Here is a 14,551-nt window from a genome sequence, read left to right as displayed (position 1 = left end):
TAGCAGGGCAGCTCTGCTGCTATTTTCCCACTCTTAAATATGCTTTTCTTCAAGTCTCTCATATATCTGCTCTTCTTCCTAGCAAAGAGTCGCAACACAAGCATCCCAGACTGGAAGGTGTTTGTCGGAACCGAAGGGAATTGGCTGCTGCAGGAACCAAAAAATGAAAGCAAGTAGAAAGAAAAATCACAGTCCAGGCTGCCGTGGGTTCTGACTAGGCAAGAACGGGATGGGGCGATGTGCTGCTTTGTTCTCTGTAGGCCAAAGGCTGGTGCAGGTGCTGGATATGGTGAGAAATGTGGCTAAATCAGATTACTCGGGTACTGCTGTGTGTTGCCCCTGCCTGGCAGCATCCACAGCTCAACATCCACTGTTGGTGGGTGCTGTTGCAGACCTGTGGCCTCACACACTGGGTTTTCCCCCCAAAAGTGCTCTCTTTGAAAGGTGCTGTGGTTACTGCTGCCCAGAGTAGTAAGCTGATACAAAGCTTTTCTAGGCATTGGCTGGGTCTTTTTAAGTACAACCTGGGACCTGGCAGACGACTTCCCCTGCTCCAAGGAGATGAATGAAATCCCAAACACTCGTTCTTTTTAATTTGGAATCGATTTCCTTGAAAGAAGGTATACAAAACCCAAGCAGCAACAAATCACCATCCCTCCCCTCTTGCCAGGTTTGCTGGTGGACTCCAGAAGCTAAAACCTGAGTCCAGTTTGGGCTTTTCTGTCAAAGCAGCTCCGGGGTGCTCTGAGCCAGGCAGGAAGAGCAATTGTAGAAATCCACAGCAGTAAGTTTGAGGCTCTTGGAAAAGTCACTTTAAAGAGAAGGGCTGATGGAAGTTGAGCTCTGGGTGTCCCTGAGAACAGAGGGAAGGTCACTTGTCACCCAATGCCAAATGACTTCAAACTGTAAGCTGTTTTTTTTTAGTCACTTGGCAAGGATTTATGTTTTCCCTGAAGGCAAAGCAAAGATTAATTCCCCTTTAACCACAACTAAACCCCGTCTGACTATAGCCCAAAATACAGAGTTGTCAATCCTTTAGTAATCAAAATACAACAGCAGTGCTACACATGCTGAGGAGAAACAGCAGAAATCACCCCGGGGGGATCACTTACATGGTGAGTAGCTCTGTTAGTGGTTTTCTTCTTCTGTAAAACAAAAAGAGAATGATGTTAATGGGTTGTGGTGTAAAACTGAAGGTGTGGCTGTGTTTTGCAAGGTTTGCTTTCAAAAAGGAATAAAACCAATTTAAAGCAGGACGGGGTGAAGCCCCTCAGCTCAGTCTGGGTTCCTGCCTTGTGCTCCATTGATTTTCAGCCTGCTGCTGGCTTGCTGTAGTACTAGGACACAGCAAGATGCTCATTACAGCAATCCCACTTCTCCCACGGAAGGAAGCCACTGTCCTTCCAAAGAGCTGCGGTCAGAACCCTCAGCAGCAGGACAGGTGCTCACAGCTGCCTTTACCTTTATTTTCCACTTTAAAATCGGATGGGAGGAGGTTGTCCTGTCGGTTCCCCAAGACAAAGCCCAGGAAGGAAAGGATGAGAGCATCAAGGATGCCGATGATGCAGAGGATGTAGGCCCAGCGGACAGTGCAGGCACCCAGTGTGTACTTGTCCGTCTTATCCCCACACATGCGCTTCACCTCGGTTGAGTCCCAGCCGTCAGGGTAGATCAGACAACCAATCATCAGCCCAGTAGCTGTGGGGAGAGGGAGATGTGACAGCACAGAGTCATGGAATAGTTTGGGTTGGAAGGGACCTTAAACATCATCTACTGCCAGCCCAACTGCCACAGCCAGGGACAGCAGCCACAAGCTGCCCGATGAGCTGGTGTGTGGAGATGGCAGGTGGAAGATTTAGATCACATACTAGGAAGAAATACTTCCCCATGAGGGTGCTGAGGCGCTGGCACAGGGTGCCCAGAGAAGCTGTGGCTGCCCCATCCCTGGCAGTGCTCAAGGCCAGGTTGGACACAGGGGCTTGGAGCAAGCTGCTCTAGTGGAAGGGGTCCCTGCCCGTGGCAGGGGTTGGAGCTGGAGGAGCTTTAAGGTCTCTTCAAACCCAAACTAATCTATGATTCTAAGAGCATGACCATGATGCTATGGACAGATAAGATACTACATGCCACCAACCAGGCTTAAAGAGCTCTGTGGTTGCTGGTCACACATGGCTCTGCTCTACTGCCACTGCTGCAGCCAGGGAGGAGCAGGGCACAGCGCACTGCATTCCAAGGAGCTCCCTATCAAGGACACACTGCTGCAGCATCTCCCTTTGTTGCGTTGCCCAGGCAACACCTCTCCTGCCTCCTCACACATCCCAGGCCCTGTGCCTCCAAAGAAACACTTCCTCCAAGCAACACCCGGATGGGTTTAGTCTGTGCAAGGTGGAGAACCTGCTGTTGCTTCATGCCTGGCCAGATTTTAGCTCATGCTTTGCTAAGGTAGAGCTGCCGGCAGCAGCTCTGCAGATTAATTCCGCTTGTTCAGCTGTGGTGGTTCCAGCCCAGCCATGAGCCACCAGCCCCTCCTGCGGCTGCTCCCAACACCCAACCCCAGCACACACAGCCCAAGACTGCAGGCTCTGCACATTGCCTTTGTGGCTTTGCCACAGGAGTGGCAACAAACTCAGTGCCAAAGGGCCATCTTCTGCCAAAAATGTCCCAAGATCTCCAAAGCGCCTTTTTCTTTTTTCCCACACACACATTCAGAGAAATTGTGTTTGCTCGACAAGAATGACCAGGCTCAGGAGGGAGAAGCTGAGCTCATCCGTGAGGCTCTGGGATGTGATTCAGTTGGACTTGGTATCAGCCCAAACCATGGTTCTACGAAGCAGATGTTTGTCTCTGCTCTTCTTGGACATCTGCAGCCTCCTGCAGCAGCAAGCTGCTCCCTGCCATGGCCTCGTGCCTCTTCTCTCTCAGGGGACATTTGCCTCACGCTTTGCTGATGGTTTTTCCCTGGGGACAGAAGAGTGGCAATGCCAGCCAGCAGCATCCCGGACTGCAGGGAGCATTTCTCTTACTTGAGAAGCAGCTGTTTTTTCCTGTATTTGATTACTGTAGCTAGCAGGGAGCAGGGGCACAGAGAAATAGGGTAAGCTGCCCAGAAACCACCTCTTTGGGGAAGAGGCACCCTGGAGCACAGCAAAAGCCACAAAATAGATCCTCTTGTCACCTTCATAAAATAACCCTCAGAAATGCTGCAGCACCAGCCCCGAGATGGCTCCAAAGCTCTCTGTTTAGGGCAGAGAAACCAGCTGAGGGATGATTCAGGCTCATCTATGTGGGCTGAGCACCTGCATCAGGTTTCTCTCCGCCATCCAGCACAAAAACATATGTAAAAGCCCCAAATACAACAGCAAAGCCCTTCCCTGCTAGCGCTCCCCAGGAGGCTGAGCTGCCCCAAGCCTCTTATCAAAATCTTGGCTTGAGCTCACTTCTTCAGCCAGGATCTGGAGCAGCCCCGATGCCGTGGGGGGTCCCTGCCACGGGACGACAGATTGAATCCATGAATGATTCAGGAGTGGCTGGGTTGGGTTTCAGCCGAGGCTTCAACCACAGGAGCTGGGTTACCAGTGTCTCAGGTGTCTTCTTGTGCCAGGGGAGAAATGGAGAAGGCTGGAGATCCACGGGGATGAGCAGAGGGATGTGGGGAAGAGCAGAAAGACAGGAAACTGTGGGTGATGGTGCCGAGTGTTACAGTCAGTCCCCTCCTCCTGTTCCACTTCCCCAGTACATCATCCCCTGAGCTCAGGGAGTTACCACAATAACCCAGCAAACACCAGCACTGTCTCCCTGCTTAATTCCCGCAGGATCCGGCACACAGGAGGCCCTGCAGCGCTCAGTGCTCTTGGACTGATGATGCTCTGAAGTCTCAACCCCGCTGCTGCCTGGATTTGCAGCACGGAGCATGGAGCATCAGGAGTCTGCTGGGTCTCAGCTGCTCTGACAGGCTTTGCCTGCTGCAAAGTCGCCACTGGTAACCAGTAACGGAGCAAATGGGGCTTGAAGGTTGCACTGGGGACCACTTCCTGGCCAGGCTCTCCCCCGGCAGAAGCAAAGAGGGAAAAGCAGCTCCGGATGGAGCATCAGCATCCCCCGCCCCCGAGCATCACCCCGAGCCCCCTCACCTGCTGCCAGCTGCATCCAGGCACAGACCTTATAGACAGTGGCTGCGTTACAGAAGAAGAAGAGGCTGAAGCAGAGGATGGAGCCGATGATGAGGAAAGTGGAGATGCCTACGAAGAACATGGCTGTTTTGAAGGCGCTGGAGGGGATGGTGCCGAAGTCGAGGGGGCTGCCCTTGCAGATGAGCTCCCCGGTGAGCGCGTTGCCGATGCAGTAGGAGAAGAGGCCGAAGTAACCGGCCTGCGGCGTGTCGATGCTGTCACCGATCCAGTACGGCTGGATGAAGGTCACGACCATCAGGATGGAGAAGCAGAGGGTGAAGAGGGCCCAGAGCAGCCCCATGGCCCGCGCGTTCCTCACGTAGTTGGTGTGGTAGATCCGCGCCGCCTCCTGCGCCGGCAGCAGCTCGGGCATGGCGGGGGCTCACGCACCGGCACCGGCACCGGCACCGGCCCCGCACGCGGGCGCCCGGCGCTGCCCCGCCCCGGCGGAAGGCTCCGGAGGCGGCTGGACCGCCCCGGGGGGCGGTGGCGAGGACCCCCCCCCCCTCCGGCACCGGCAAAGGGCAGGGGAGGAGCCGGGAGGAGCCGGCGCGACCCCGGTCCTGAGCTGGGGGAGCGGGAGGAGCCCCGGGATGAGGCCTGCACCGCCGGGATGTGCCCTGCGTCCCCAGGGTGAGCCCCGGCATGGGCCCTGCACCCCCACGATTCTCCCTGTGTCCCCGGCGTGCAGCCCCGGATGTGCCCTTGGGATGGGCCCTGTGTCCGCAGGATGCACCCGAGGATCTGCCTCTGGGATGAGCCCTGTAGCTCCAGGATGTGCCCTGTGCCCCAAGGCACATTGCCTCTGGGATGTGTCCCGAAGCTGTGCTCTGCACCCCTAGGATGCTCCCTTGGGATGTGCCCTGTGCCTCCACTGCGGGATGCACCTTGGGATGTGCCCAGTGCCTGTGGGCCGAGCCCTGTGTCCCCAGTGTGCGCACCAGGACCTGCCCTGGGCTCTGTTCAGGATGCACCATGTGTGCTCTGGGGTGCACCCTGTGCATCACTGCGCCTCTCATAACATGCTGTGTTTGCTGGGTTGTGCCACGTTCCCCCAGGATGTGTGTCAGGATGGGCCTGGGCTGCACCATGCAACCCTGGGCAATGCTGGGATGCTCCCCAGGGTGTGTGTTGCCTTAAATGTGTGCCTCAGGATGTGCCAGGGGATGTGCTGGAACCCCCAGCATGTGCCGTGTGCCCCAGAATGTCCCCTGGGTGCTGTGCTCCTGTGGCTGCTCCCCTCTGCCCTGCCTGCTGGTGTCACCAGAGTCTTCCTCCACTGGGTGGAGGAAGCCCCATCACCGTGGTGGGGGCTGGATGGCCTGTCAGCTCCAGGGCTGGCTGTAGCTGCAGGCAGGGAGGGGACTGCCCCAGAGTCCCATGTGGAAAGAGAAACAGTTCATGGGGCTGCCACGACACCCCACAGCAGCATGGGCAGCCCCAATGGGCTGTGGGCACTTGCAGGGGACCTCTCTCCAGAATCACAGAACCACTGAACCATAGAATGGTTTGTGCTGGAAGGGCTCATCCAGTTCCAATCCCTGCTGTAAAGCTTCTCCAGCTCCAACCCCTGCCATGGGCAGGGACCCCTTCCACTAGAGCAGCTTGCTCCAAGCCCCTGTGTCCAACCTGGCCTTGAGCACTGCCAGGGATGGGGCAGCCACAGCTTCTCTGGGACCTCACAGGGACGAGCTTCTGCCTAAGAGCTCATCTCAGTCTCCCGTCTGGCAAGTTAAAGCCATTCCCCTTGGCCTGTTCCTACAGGCCCTGATGAAGAGTCCATCTCCAGCATCCTTGTAGCCCCCCTTCAGATACTGGAGAAGCCGCATCTGCCCCACATCCCAAGGGACCACAGAGGCATGTGCCAGCGCCATGGTCACCCCACAGCCAGCACCAGCCTCAACATCACGCCTGCGGCCACTGAAGGCCATAAGCATAAGCATTGCCAGGCAGGAAAAGCTGTGCCGTTCCCAGGGCTGTTTTCCTTTCATCAGCCGCAAAATAACCAGCCGCAAAATATCTGGCAGGACACAGGCCCCCATGGGCTGGGGACCTCGGTGGGCTCCAGAGCACCCAGTGAGGCCACACCAGCAGGGGCTGGACTGGCTCCTGCCACGCTTTGGGGCTTCTCGAGCGGATTTCTTGGTGTCTGCGCTGGTGACGTTTGAGGGGTGCAGGATCTGATGGAGCTCCTGCCATAGCGCCAGCTCTCCCTGTGAGCCCGTCATCAGCACCCAGCACGGAGGGCACCTCAGAGAGGAGGGAGGAGTGGAAATTCCCACTGGGAAATGCAGGAATGCCGTCACTTCTTTGCCAAAGGAGGTGCCAAGGGGGATGTGGGCATCGTGGGACTGTCACGTGGGGACAGCCTTGGCAGCACTGGCCTCGCTGCCCCGATGCCACGAGCTGGGGTGCGATAGGAGCAGCCGCATCAGCTGACGGAGCCACCGGCTATAAAGCACCCGCCTGCCCCATGGCAAAGCCACAAGCGAGCCCACCATGGCCAACGTCCTGTACCCCTGCATGCTCCTGGCCATGCTGCTCCTGGCCGAGGCTGTGCCCATGGAACAGGAGCGAGGGCTCGTCTTCAACTTGGTAAGAAGGACACTGACCCCCACCCTTGGGACAGTCCGAGTGCTGCAATGGGGCACGGCAGGGGGCTTGGAGGGGTACGAGAGCAAAACGTGCTGTGACTGCGGAAACTGAGGCGGAAGGGATGGCCTGGTTGGCTTCCTAGGGTTGTGAGGGGTCCTGGAGCCTGGGAAAGCAGCTGTGTAAAAGGCGATGGAAGCCTGAAAGCGCACGAGACGGCAGCTGTCAGCTGCCTGTGCCAGCCATTCCCGTTCACACAAGGAATGGGGACGGGGAACAGGCTTTCCCTGCGCCGCCCCAGCCCTATTCCCATGAATCCAGCAGAAAACAGCAGTGAGAGGGGGCGCTGGGGCCTGCACAAGGACCCGCTGCAGGGTGGGAGGCTCGGGGGTGCTGCTGAGCAGAGGAGAGGCAGAGCTGGCTCCCGACGCCCCCCAGAGCGGGGGTCAGGGGGGAGCAGCGACCCGGCCTCACGGCGCGCCCCGCGGTGCAGGACGCGGGGGAGCTGTGTCTGCAGAGCGCGCAGTGCAAGAGCCACTGCTGCCACCGCGACAGCGGCCTCAGCCTGGCCCGCTGCGCCCCGAAGGCGGCCGAGCTCCAGGAGTGCTCCAGGAAGGTACGTGCCGCCCTGCGCCCGGGGGCACAGCGGGAACCGGGCCGGCCGCCCCCGCTGCACCGAGCCTTGCTCTCCGCAGAGCCTCTACGGGGTGTACTACAAGTGTCCCTGTGAGAGAGGCCTGTCCTGTGACGCCGACATGTCCATCGTGGGTGCCATCACCAACAGCGACTTCGGCATCTGCCAAGACCCTGCGGAAGCCCAGCAGTCGCGATGAAGACCCCCCAGTACCCCGCCCCCCCCCCCTTTTCCCCTCCCCAGGGATGCCAGTACCTGCCTGCACTGCCCCGAGGAGTCTGTCGAGTAAAGAGCATCTTCTACTGAGCTGCAAGCCGGCCTCTTCACTCCATCCATCCCTCCATCCATCCATCCATCCATCCATCCATCCATCCATCCATCCATCCATCCATCCATCCATCCATCCCTCCATCCATCCATCCATCCATCCATCCATCCATCCCTCCATCCCTCCAGCACGGGCTGGGGACAGGAGGGCCTAGGAAAAGCCACAGGGCTGTGATGGCTTTACCCGTATGTGTGTGCACATCGTATGTAACTGTACAGTAACCTGGGCCAGGCCGGCAGTGAGCCATGGGGTGAGCTCTGCTCAGGGGGTGCGTTGGCAAAGGGGGTGCAGGGGAAGCTGCAGCAGTGCTGGGATCAGAGGAAGCCTTTGGGTTGGGCCAGACTCGGTTTATTGGCTCCTTTCTGGTTGGAAAAGTCCCCTAGAAAAGGTTTGTCACTGGAGAAGAAGGACTTGGAGGTGGTGTGGAAGCTGGGGGTGCTCAATGTGTTGGTGGTCATGTCCACCTCCGCATGCGGCTGGCTCAGGGACTGTAGCGACAGGACAAGGGGTGATGGGTTCAAACTGAAATAGGGCAAGTTCAGGTTGGATCTAAGGCAGAAGCTCTTCCCTGTGAGGGTGCTGAGGCGCTGGCACAGGGTGCCCAGAGAAGCTGTGGCTGCCCCATCCCTGGCAGTGTTCAAGGCCAGGTTGGACACAGGGGCTTGGAGCAAGCTGCTCTAGTGGAAGGGGTCCCTGCCCATGGCAGGGGCTGGAACTGGATGGTTAGAAGGTCCCTTCTAACACAAACCATTCCATGATTCCATAATTCCATGATTCTATAGAATCTATACAGACCCTGCACTCCGGGAGCCCTCCTCCTCCTCGGGGTCTGCAGACGAGGCCATGAGGACGCTGAGTGTGAGTCCTCCTTGGAAAGTGCTGCACAATGGCAGTGGCTGTACATGCCATGCAGGGGGATGGAACTGGATGATCTTAAGATCCTTTCCAACCCAAACCATTCCATGATTCTATGATTCCCCTTGTGTAGCACCTCCACCAGCAGCTACTCTGGGTGCAGGATGTGCAGGAGCTCTGGGAACTCAGGCTGGAGCTGGGGAAAGGCAATGGGGGGAGCAGCCCTGCAAATCCCCTTAACCCTGCCCTGGGCAGGGCGGCTGCAGGGGGTGATGCCCAGCTCAGAGCTGTTGGTTTGGGCATGGGAAGGGGATGCAGACCTGCTGGGGGGGGTGAGGAAGAGGAAAAGGCACCTACCTGGAAGAACTGGGGGGGCAGCAGAAGGCGAGGGGGTCATTGCAGGGCGATTCTCTGGGGACATCTTACACGTTTCTACCCCTGGAGACAGAAGGAGCACCAGGCACCCACAGGCTCCGGAGGTGGCTCTGCACTGGGTTGGGGGGGGAGGGGGGACGACACAGAGGCCAATTCCTGAGGATGCCCTGCAGGAAGCCTTCTTTCCAGGGTTAGGGCATCTGCCCCTGCAGAAGCCCCAGGGGATGCAGGTGGGAGGGTGCCGCAGACAGAGGGGTCCCTGCTGTGGTGCTGGGGACATGGGCGGCAGCTTGGGGACAGGGCAAGGGATGCTCTAGGGCTCTTCAAGCCCGGCTCAGCAGAGGTGTGAGAGGGGAAATGCTGACCTGGAGTTTAGTTCTAAACCCGGGGTGGGTGGCGAGAGCCTTGAAGGTTTTGGCATTGTGACTGGGGGGTCCTGGGCAGGAGATCACCAGGTCCATGTCCTCAGGAGTGAGGCCCGGAGGAGGTTGAAGATGGGGAAAGGGACAGAGACAGCGGTGCCTCTCCTGTGGGCAGAGCGAGGGGACACAGGGACATGGGGAGACTCCCCAGCCTCACCATCTGCATGGGGTCCTCAGCCATTCCCCACTCCGGAGAGGCTGGTGTCACCCAGGAACACATCCTGAGGCTACCGGGAGCTCTGCGTGAACAGGACCAGATTTGTCTGGGGCTTTGCATCCCTGGCCTGGGCAGGATACGGCCAGGCCTGGGCAGAGGACCAGCACAGGACCAGCACAGGACCAGTACAAGACCAGCACAGGACCAGCACAGGACCAGCACAAGACCAGCACAGGACCAGCACAGGACCAGCACAGGACCAGCACAGGACCAGCACAGGACCAGTACAAGACCAGCACAGGACCAGCACAGGACCAGCACAGGACCAGCACAGGACCAGCACAGGACCAGCACAAGACCAGCACAGGACCAGCACAGGACCAGCACAGGACCAGCACAAGACCAGCACAGGACCAGCACAAGACCAGCACAAGACCAGCACAGGACCAGCACAGGACCAGCACAGGACCAGCACAAGACCAGCACAGGACCAGCAGGGGGCAGCCGCAGCCCGGCCCCCCCCTGCCGTGGGGATCCCCCCCCAGCCCAGGGGCAGCTCAGCCTCGGGAGTGCGACGGGGACCCTGGAATCCCCACAGCCCTGGAGCCCCGCTTTGGGGGTCACCCCTTCTCTGCAGAGGGGGAACCTTGGCGGGGGAAGGGTCAGCTCCTGGTGCCTACGATGAGGATTTTGCACGTACCTCATCGTTGGGGTGTCCTTATGTTGGCAGGAGGAGGATGGGGGAGGCAGAAAGGTGGGAATGGGGTGGCTGTGCTGGGAGGGGGGGCACACATGAGCACACACACACACACACCCCCCCCCCATCTGTCCCTGTATTTACTGGTGAAGCGGCAACTTTATTTTGGCAGCTCGGGACTGGTAAATATTGGCTTAAACCGACAGCCAGACGCCTGACTCACGGCGTCTTGACAAACACAGGAAGGGGCCCCCAGCGAGCGCGGGGTGCTGCCAGCCCCGGGGGGGCCCTGCGCCAGGGTGGGGGCACCCTAAGCTGAGGGGGGGAACAGGGCATCCCCCCTGGGGGGAATGGCACGGACCCCCCCATCGGGGACCTTGCCTCATCCTGGGGTGCAAGCACTGGGGTGCTCCCCCCGCACCCCGCACCCTCATCTCCGCCCGTTCACCCCAGGGCTGCCCCTGATGTGTGCCCCCCCCCCCCCCCGCGGCCCTCCCCGGGCTGTTCCCCCGAGGGTACAGGATGTTCTCGCCTCCCTCTCCCCAACCTCCCTCCTCCCTCTCTCCCCCTTCCGCAGCCCTCGGCCTTCACCTCTTCTCCGCCGCGCTGCTTTAACCCTTCCCTCGGCAGAGCCGCCCCTCCTGCATCGCTCGTTTCTATCGAGTTTCACCCCAAAACAAGGCCGTGACGCTCCTGCTCTGCACATCCCGGGGGGTCCCTGCACCCCCAATTGTCTGCGCCCCCCCCTTGTACAATGTAGCAGCCTCCCCAGTTGGTGCCCACCCAAAGCCCATCCTTGCAGACCCCCTCCTCAGCACACACTCCCCCCCAAAGGAGAGCACCCCCAACCCTGCCAAAACCCCCCAAAAAGGGTGTTGGGGGGGCGGCCAGCCCCAGGGAGGTAATTCTTGGGGGGTTGAACTGGAGGACCCCAGGCAGGCAGCAGCCCCATAGCACCCTGCTTGGGGCAGTGATAGATGGGGTGATTCTCCTGTCCCCCTCTCCAGTTTGCTGCAGATTGGGGTCATGCAGGGGCCTGATCCTGTGGCAGGGCTGGGGGCACTCATGCAGTTTGGGTTGGAGAGTGCTGGGCGTGCCTTTGCTTCGTGGGTGCTTGTGCCATGGGAAGTCACCTAAGGGGCTGCACGGAGGCATCTGGGGGTGCACAGAGTAATTTGGGGGTACCCCAGAGGGGGGCATCTGGGGCTGCCCCTCCCTTTTGGCTGGAGGTGGCCACTTGTGGCTGCAAGGCAGGGGCTGTAGGGATGAAGCACGTCCCTGCAGGGTGAGGGGCAGCCCAGCCAGCACCCGGGGCTTGGGGCACCCCAAATCCCCCAGGAGATGCTCCTGGTCAGTCACCTCATGCCCCATCCCTGGCAGTGTTCAAGGCCAGGTTGGACACAGGGGTTTGGAGCAAGCTGCTCTAGTGGAAGGTGTCCCTGCCCGTGGCAGGGGTTGGAGCTGGAGGAGCTTTAAGTGCCCTTCAACCCAAACCATTCTATGGTTCTATGGTTCTAATCCGTGCCTGCAGCAGCAGAACCCTCACAGCAGGTCCACAGTGGGTGCAGCCACACCACGCACCCAGCTACTGCCTCTTCAGGAAAACCCGAGCCAGGTTTTCCCAGGTCCCAAGGAGGTGGTTTGGGATGGAGCTGATGTCCCTTGAGCTCTTGCTGGAGGAACCTTTCTAGCAACAGCAGAATAAAAATAACGGATTCATGAAAAGCTCTGGTTTGCCTCTTCTTGCCAAAACCAATTGTTGAAGATTTCTCCCGGCCTCTCTGGCTTTGCCTTCACATGTGACGGAGGGAATAGCGCCTGATGCTCTCCTGTTTTTCCACTCTGATGGTTTTCCCGGGGTAAGGAACCGGTGGGAAGGGAAAACCTCAGCTCTGGGCAACCCCAAAACCTGGCTGGGGGTCCCTGTCACTCCTCTGGGTTGTTTTTGGGCTGGGAGCACGGCCAGGTCCCGTGAGGGACCTGTTAGGGTGATGCTGGGGAGATGCTGAGGAGTGCCAGGAGTGGTGCTGGTGAGGTCATGGTGGGGAGGGAAGATGCTGGGGAAGGATGCCGGGGGCCAAGATGGGGGGTGACGCTGGGGGGGATGCCTAGGGAGGATGTTGGGAGGATGCTGAAGGGGATGTGATGGTGGGGTGCCAGGAGTGATGTTAGGGGCTGATGTTGGAGTGATGCTGGAAGAGATACCTGGCGGGAAGGGGAAATAGGAAAAGGACGTTGGGGGCTGCTGGGGGAATGCCGGGTGATGTTGGGGTGACGCCGGGGGTTGTTGGGGTGATGCCGCGGGTGGCACTGGCCTCCGCGCAGCTCGCCAGCAGCCCGCGGGGCGGAGCTGGGCCTCGGGGCCGCTCTCCCCGGGTGCTGACTCAGGCTGTTCCCGGCGCTCCGCGGCCGGTACACGCTGTCCCGGCCGGGCCCTGGCAGCCCGCCCGCCGCCGGGACGGGGTGCTCCGGGCGGGGGCCGCTCTCTACCCCGCTCCCGCGCGGCCGCTCCGCGCTCCCGGTGCGGCTCCAGGGGCACAAAATCCCGGAAGCTTCGGGGTGTGTGGGGGGGACCACGACAGCAGCAGCGGCCTGAGCCACGCTGCTGTGTGTGCTGTGTCCCCCCCTCCCCGGCTCCCATCAGCGTTGGGGCACACAGAGCCGTGTCCCCGGCGTGGTTTTGGGGTGCAGCTCCCTCCGGCAGCAGCATCCCCGTCGCACAGCGCAGTCTCCATCCCCAGGGGCTTGCATTCTCCTCATCCCTGCACCCAGCACAGCGAGAGGGACCAGCCGGTACCCTCCAACCCCCCCCGGCCCCCCTATCCCGGCGGGGAGCCCCCGCCTCGGCGGAGGCTGGTACAGTTCGTTACGTCCAGACCGGAATGTACTTTGTGTTAGAAGTGGCCGCCGGCCAGGACGCCGGAGCTGGACTTTATTTATCCTCCCTGCTCCGGCTCTGCGGCATCCTGCCCTCGGTGGTGTGGGGCTGGGAGACCCCTGGTCCATGCCTACTCACCCCCGACCCCGCTCATCACCAGCCGGGGGATCCGGGGATTTCCCTCTTTTCCTCAGCGGGGAAATAATCTGGGAAAACAGCCTGTTCTTCCAGCCCGTGTCCGGGAGGCAAATGGGGACTCAGGGGTGGATCCAGCCTTGGAAAAGCCTCTGGCTGGAATTGCCCCCGCCTGCTTGCATCAGGATTTCTTGCAGCGTTCGGATCACAAAGCTGGAAATTTATGGATTGGAAATGCACAGGGAAAGGGGCAGCCCTGGCCACATTGGGGGACGGGGCAGGCACTGGCCTGTGATGGAGCAGGGGCTGCTCAGGGGGTTCCGGGGCAGGTCTCTGCCCTTCTGCGGCTAAAATCTCATTGCAGGAGCCGTGGATCGAGCAATGAGGGAGAACAGAACCAGAGGAGGGATCATCCCAGGTTGGATCCGGTTGCTCACCACCGGCCAGGCTCCATGAGGACACCGGCATCCCTCCCACCACCTCTCCAGTGGGAAGATTTAGGGAGGCCTCATGCAGACAGCAGCTTGGCAGCTGCTTTGCACCCCGTGGGTCAAGCATCCCCACACAAAGTAGGGGTGAGGTCCTGCCCTGCTGCCCTCACCCCGTGTCCCCGTATGTCCCGTGTCGTTCCCCCCCCGCCCGTCCATTCCCTGCCGCCGGTGCAGCTGCACCCACGGGCGGTGGTGAGGACACGGTGTCCTCCTGCACTCTGCTCCGGTTGTGCAACACCCGGCTGCACCTCCGGTAAACACCCGGCTTCCACCACGCTGCACCCCTGCACCGGGCACAACCCGGGCCCTTGGAGCGGGCACGTACCGGGGAAGGGGGGTGCAGGCAGTGAGACTATGGCATCACTCGGCTCCAAAAAAGCTCCTTTGCTCCCCAGAATGGGCATTGGGCAGGTATCTGGCTGCCGGGGGGGGGGGAGGAAGGATGCATTCGGGGTCACCCGAGGAGCATCCTGCGTGGGTCATCTGTCCAAGGCCACCGACTTACAGCCGGGGCCATCTGTGTCGTGACACGGGGAGAAAACCCATTTCCTCTGCTCTCCAACGCGCCCCCGAGTCCCTGATGCGGCTTTTAGACGTGAAGCCGAGGCGGAGGGACGCGAGGCAGATTAACGCCGGTTATTTTTAGCAGAAGGCAAGGATGAATAAAAATATCCCCGATTTTTAGGTTTATTTCTGTTTTCGTCAGGAACTGCTGCTCTCACATCACACGAAGTGCTCGGGGATGGACGGTCCCTGGGATCTGGTCCTCGTTTTGGATGGGGGGCAAAGCTTCCCCCAGATCTCCTGTCCCTTCGGGGCAG

The 14,551-nt window shown here is 60.0% G+C and overlaps 2 protein-coding genes across 2 annotated transcripts; one reads left to right on the top strand and one right to left on the bottom strand.

Annotated features, from left to right (window-relative positions):
• Positions 1–584: 584 nt before the first annotated feature.
• Positions 585–4,630, bottom strand: LHFPL5 (LHFPL tetraspan subfamily member 5). Its single transcript, XM_062625598.1, has 4 exons — positions 4,128–4,630; positions 1,462–1,698; positions 1,113–1,145; positions 585–853 (listed from the first exon to the last, which is right to left on the bottom strand). Exons 1-3 carry the CDS (start codon positions 4,537–4,539, stop codon positions 1,129–1,131), a joined length of 666 nt encoding a protein of 221 aa, XP_062481582.1. The 5' UTR covers positions 4,540–4,630; the 3' UTR covers positions 585–853; positions 1,113–1,128.
• A 1,991-nt stretch (positions 4,631–6,621) lies between these two features.
• On the top strand, positions 6,622–7,593 carry CLPS (colipase). The gene is made up of 3 exons (XM_062625711.1): positions 6,622–6,761; positions 7,252–7,374; positions 7,454–7,593. Exons 1-3 carry the CDS (start codon positions 6,666–6,668, stop codon positions 7,589–7,591), a joined length of 357 nt encoding a protein of 118 aa, XP_062481695.1. The 5' UTR covers positions 6,622–6,665; the 3' UTR covers positions 7,592–7,593.
• Positions 7,594–14,551: the final 6,958 nt, after the last annotated feature.

This window comes from Pezoporus occidentalis, unplaced genomic scaffold (assembly GCF_034315485.1).
Source record: "Pezoporus occidentalis ecotype Australia unplaced genomic scaffold, CSIRO_AGI_Poc_V1 ctg280, whole genome shotgun sequence".
Lineage (NCBI taxonomy): Eukaryota > Metazoa > Chordata > Aves > Psittaciformes > Psittacidae > Pezoporus > Pezoporus occidentalis.
This window is presented reverse-complemented; position numbering and strand designations above follow the sequence as displayed.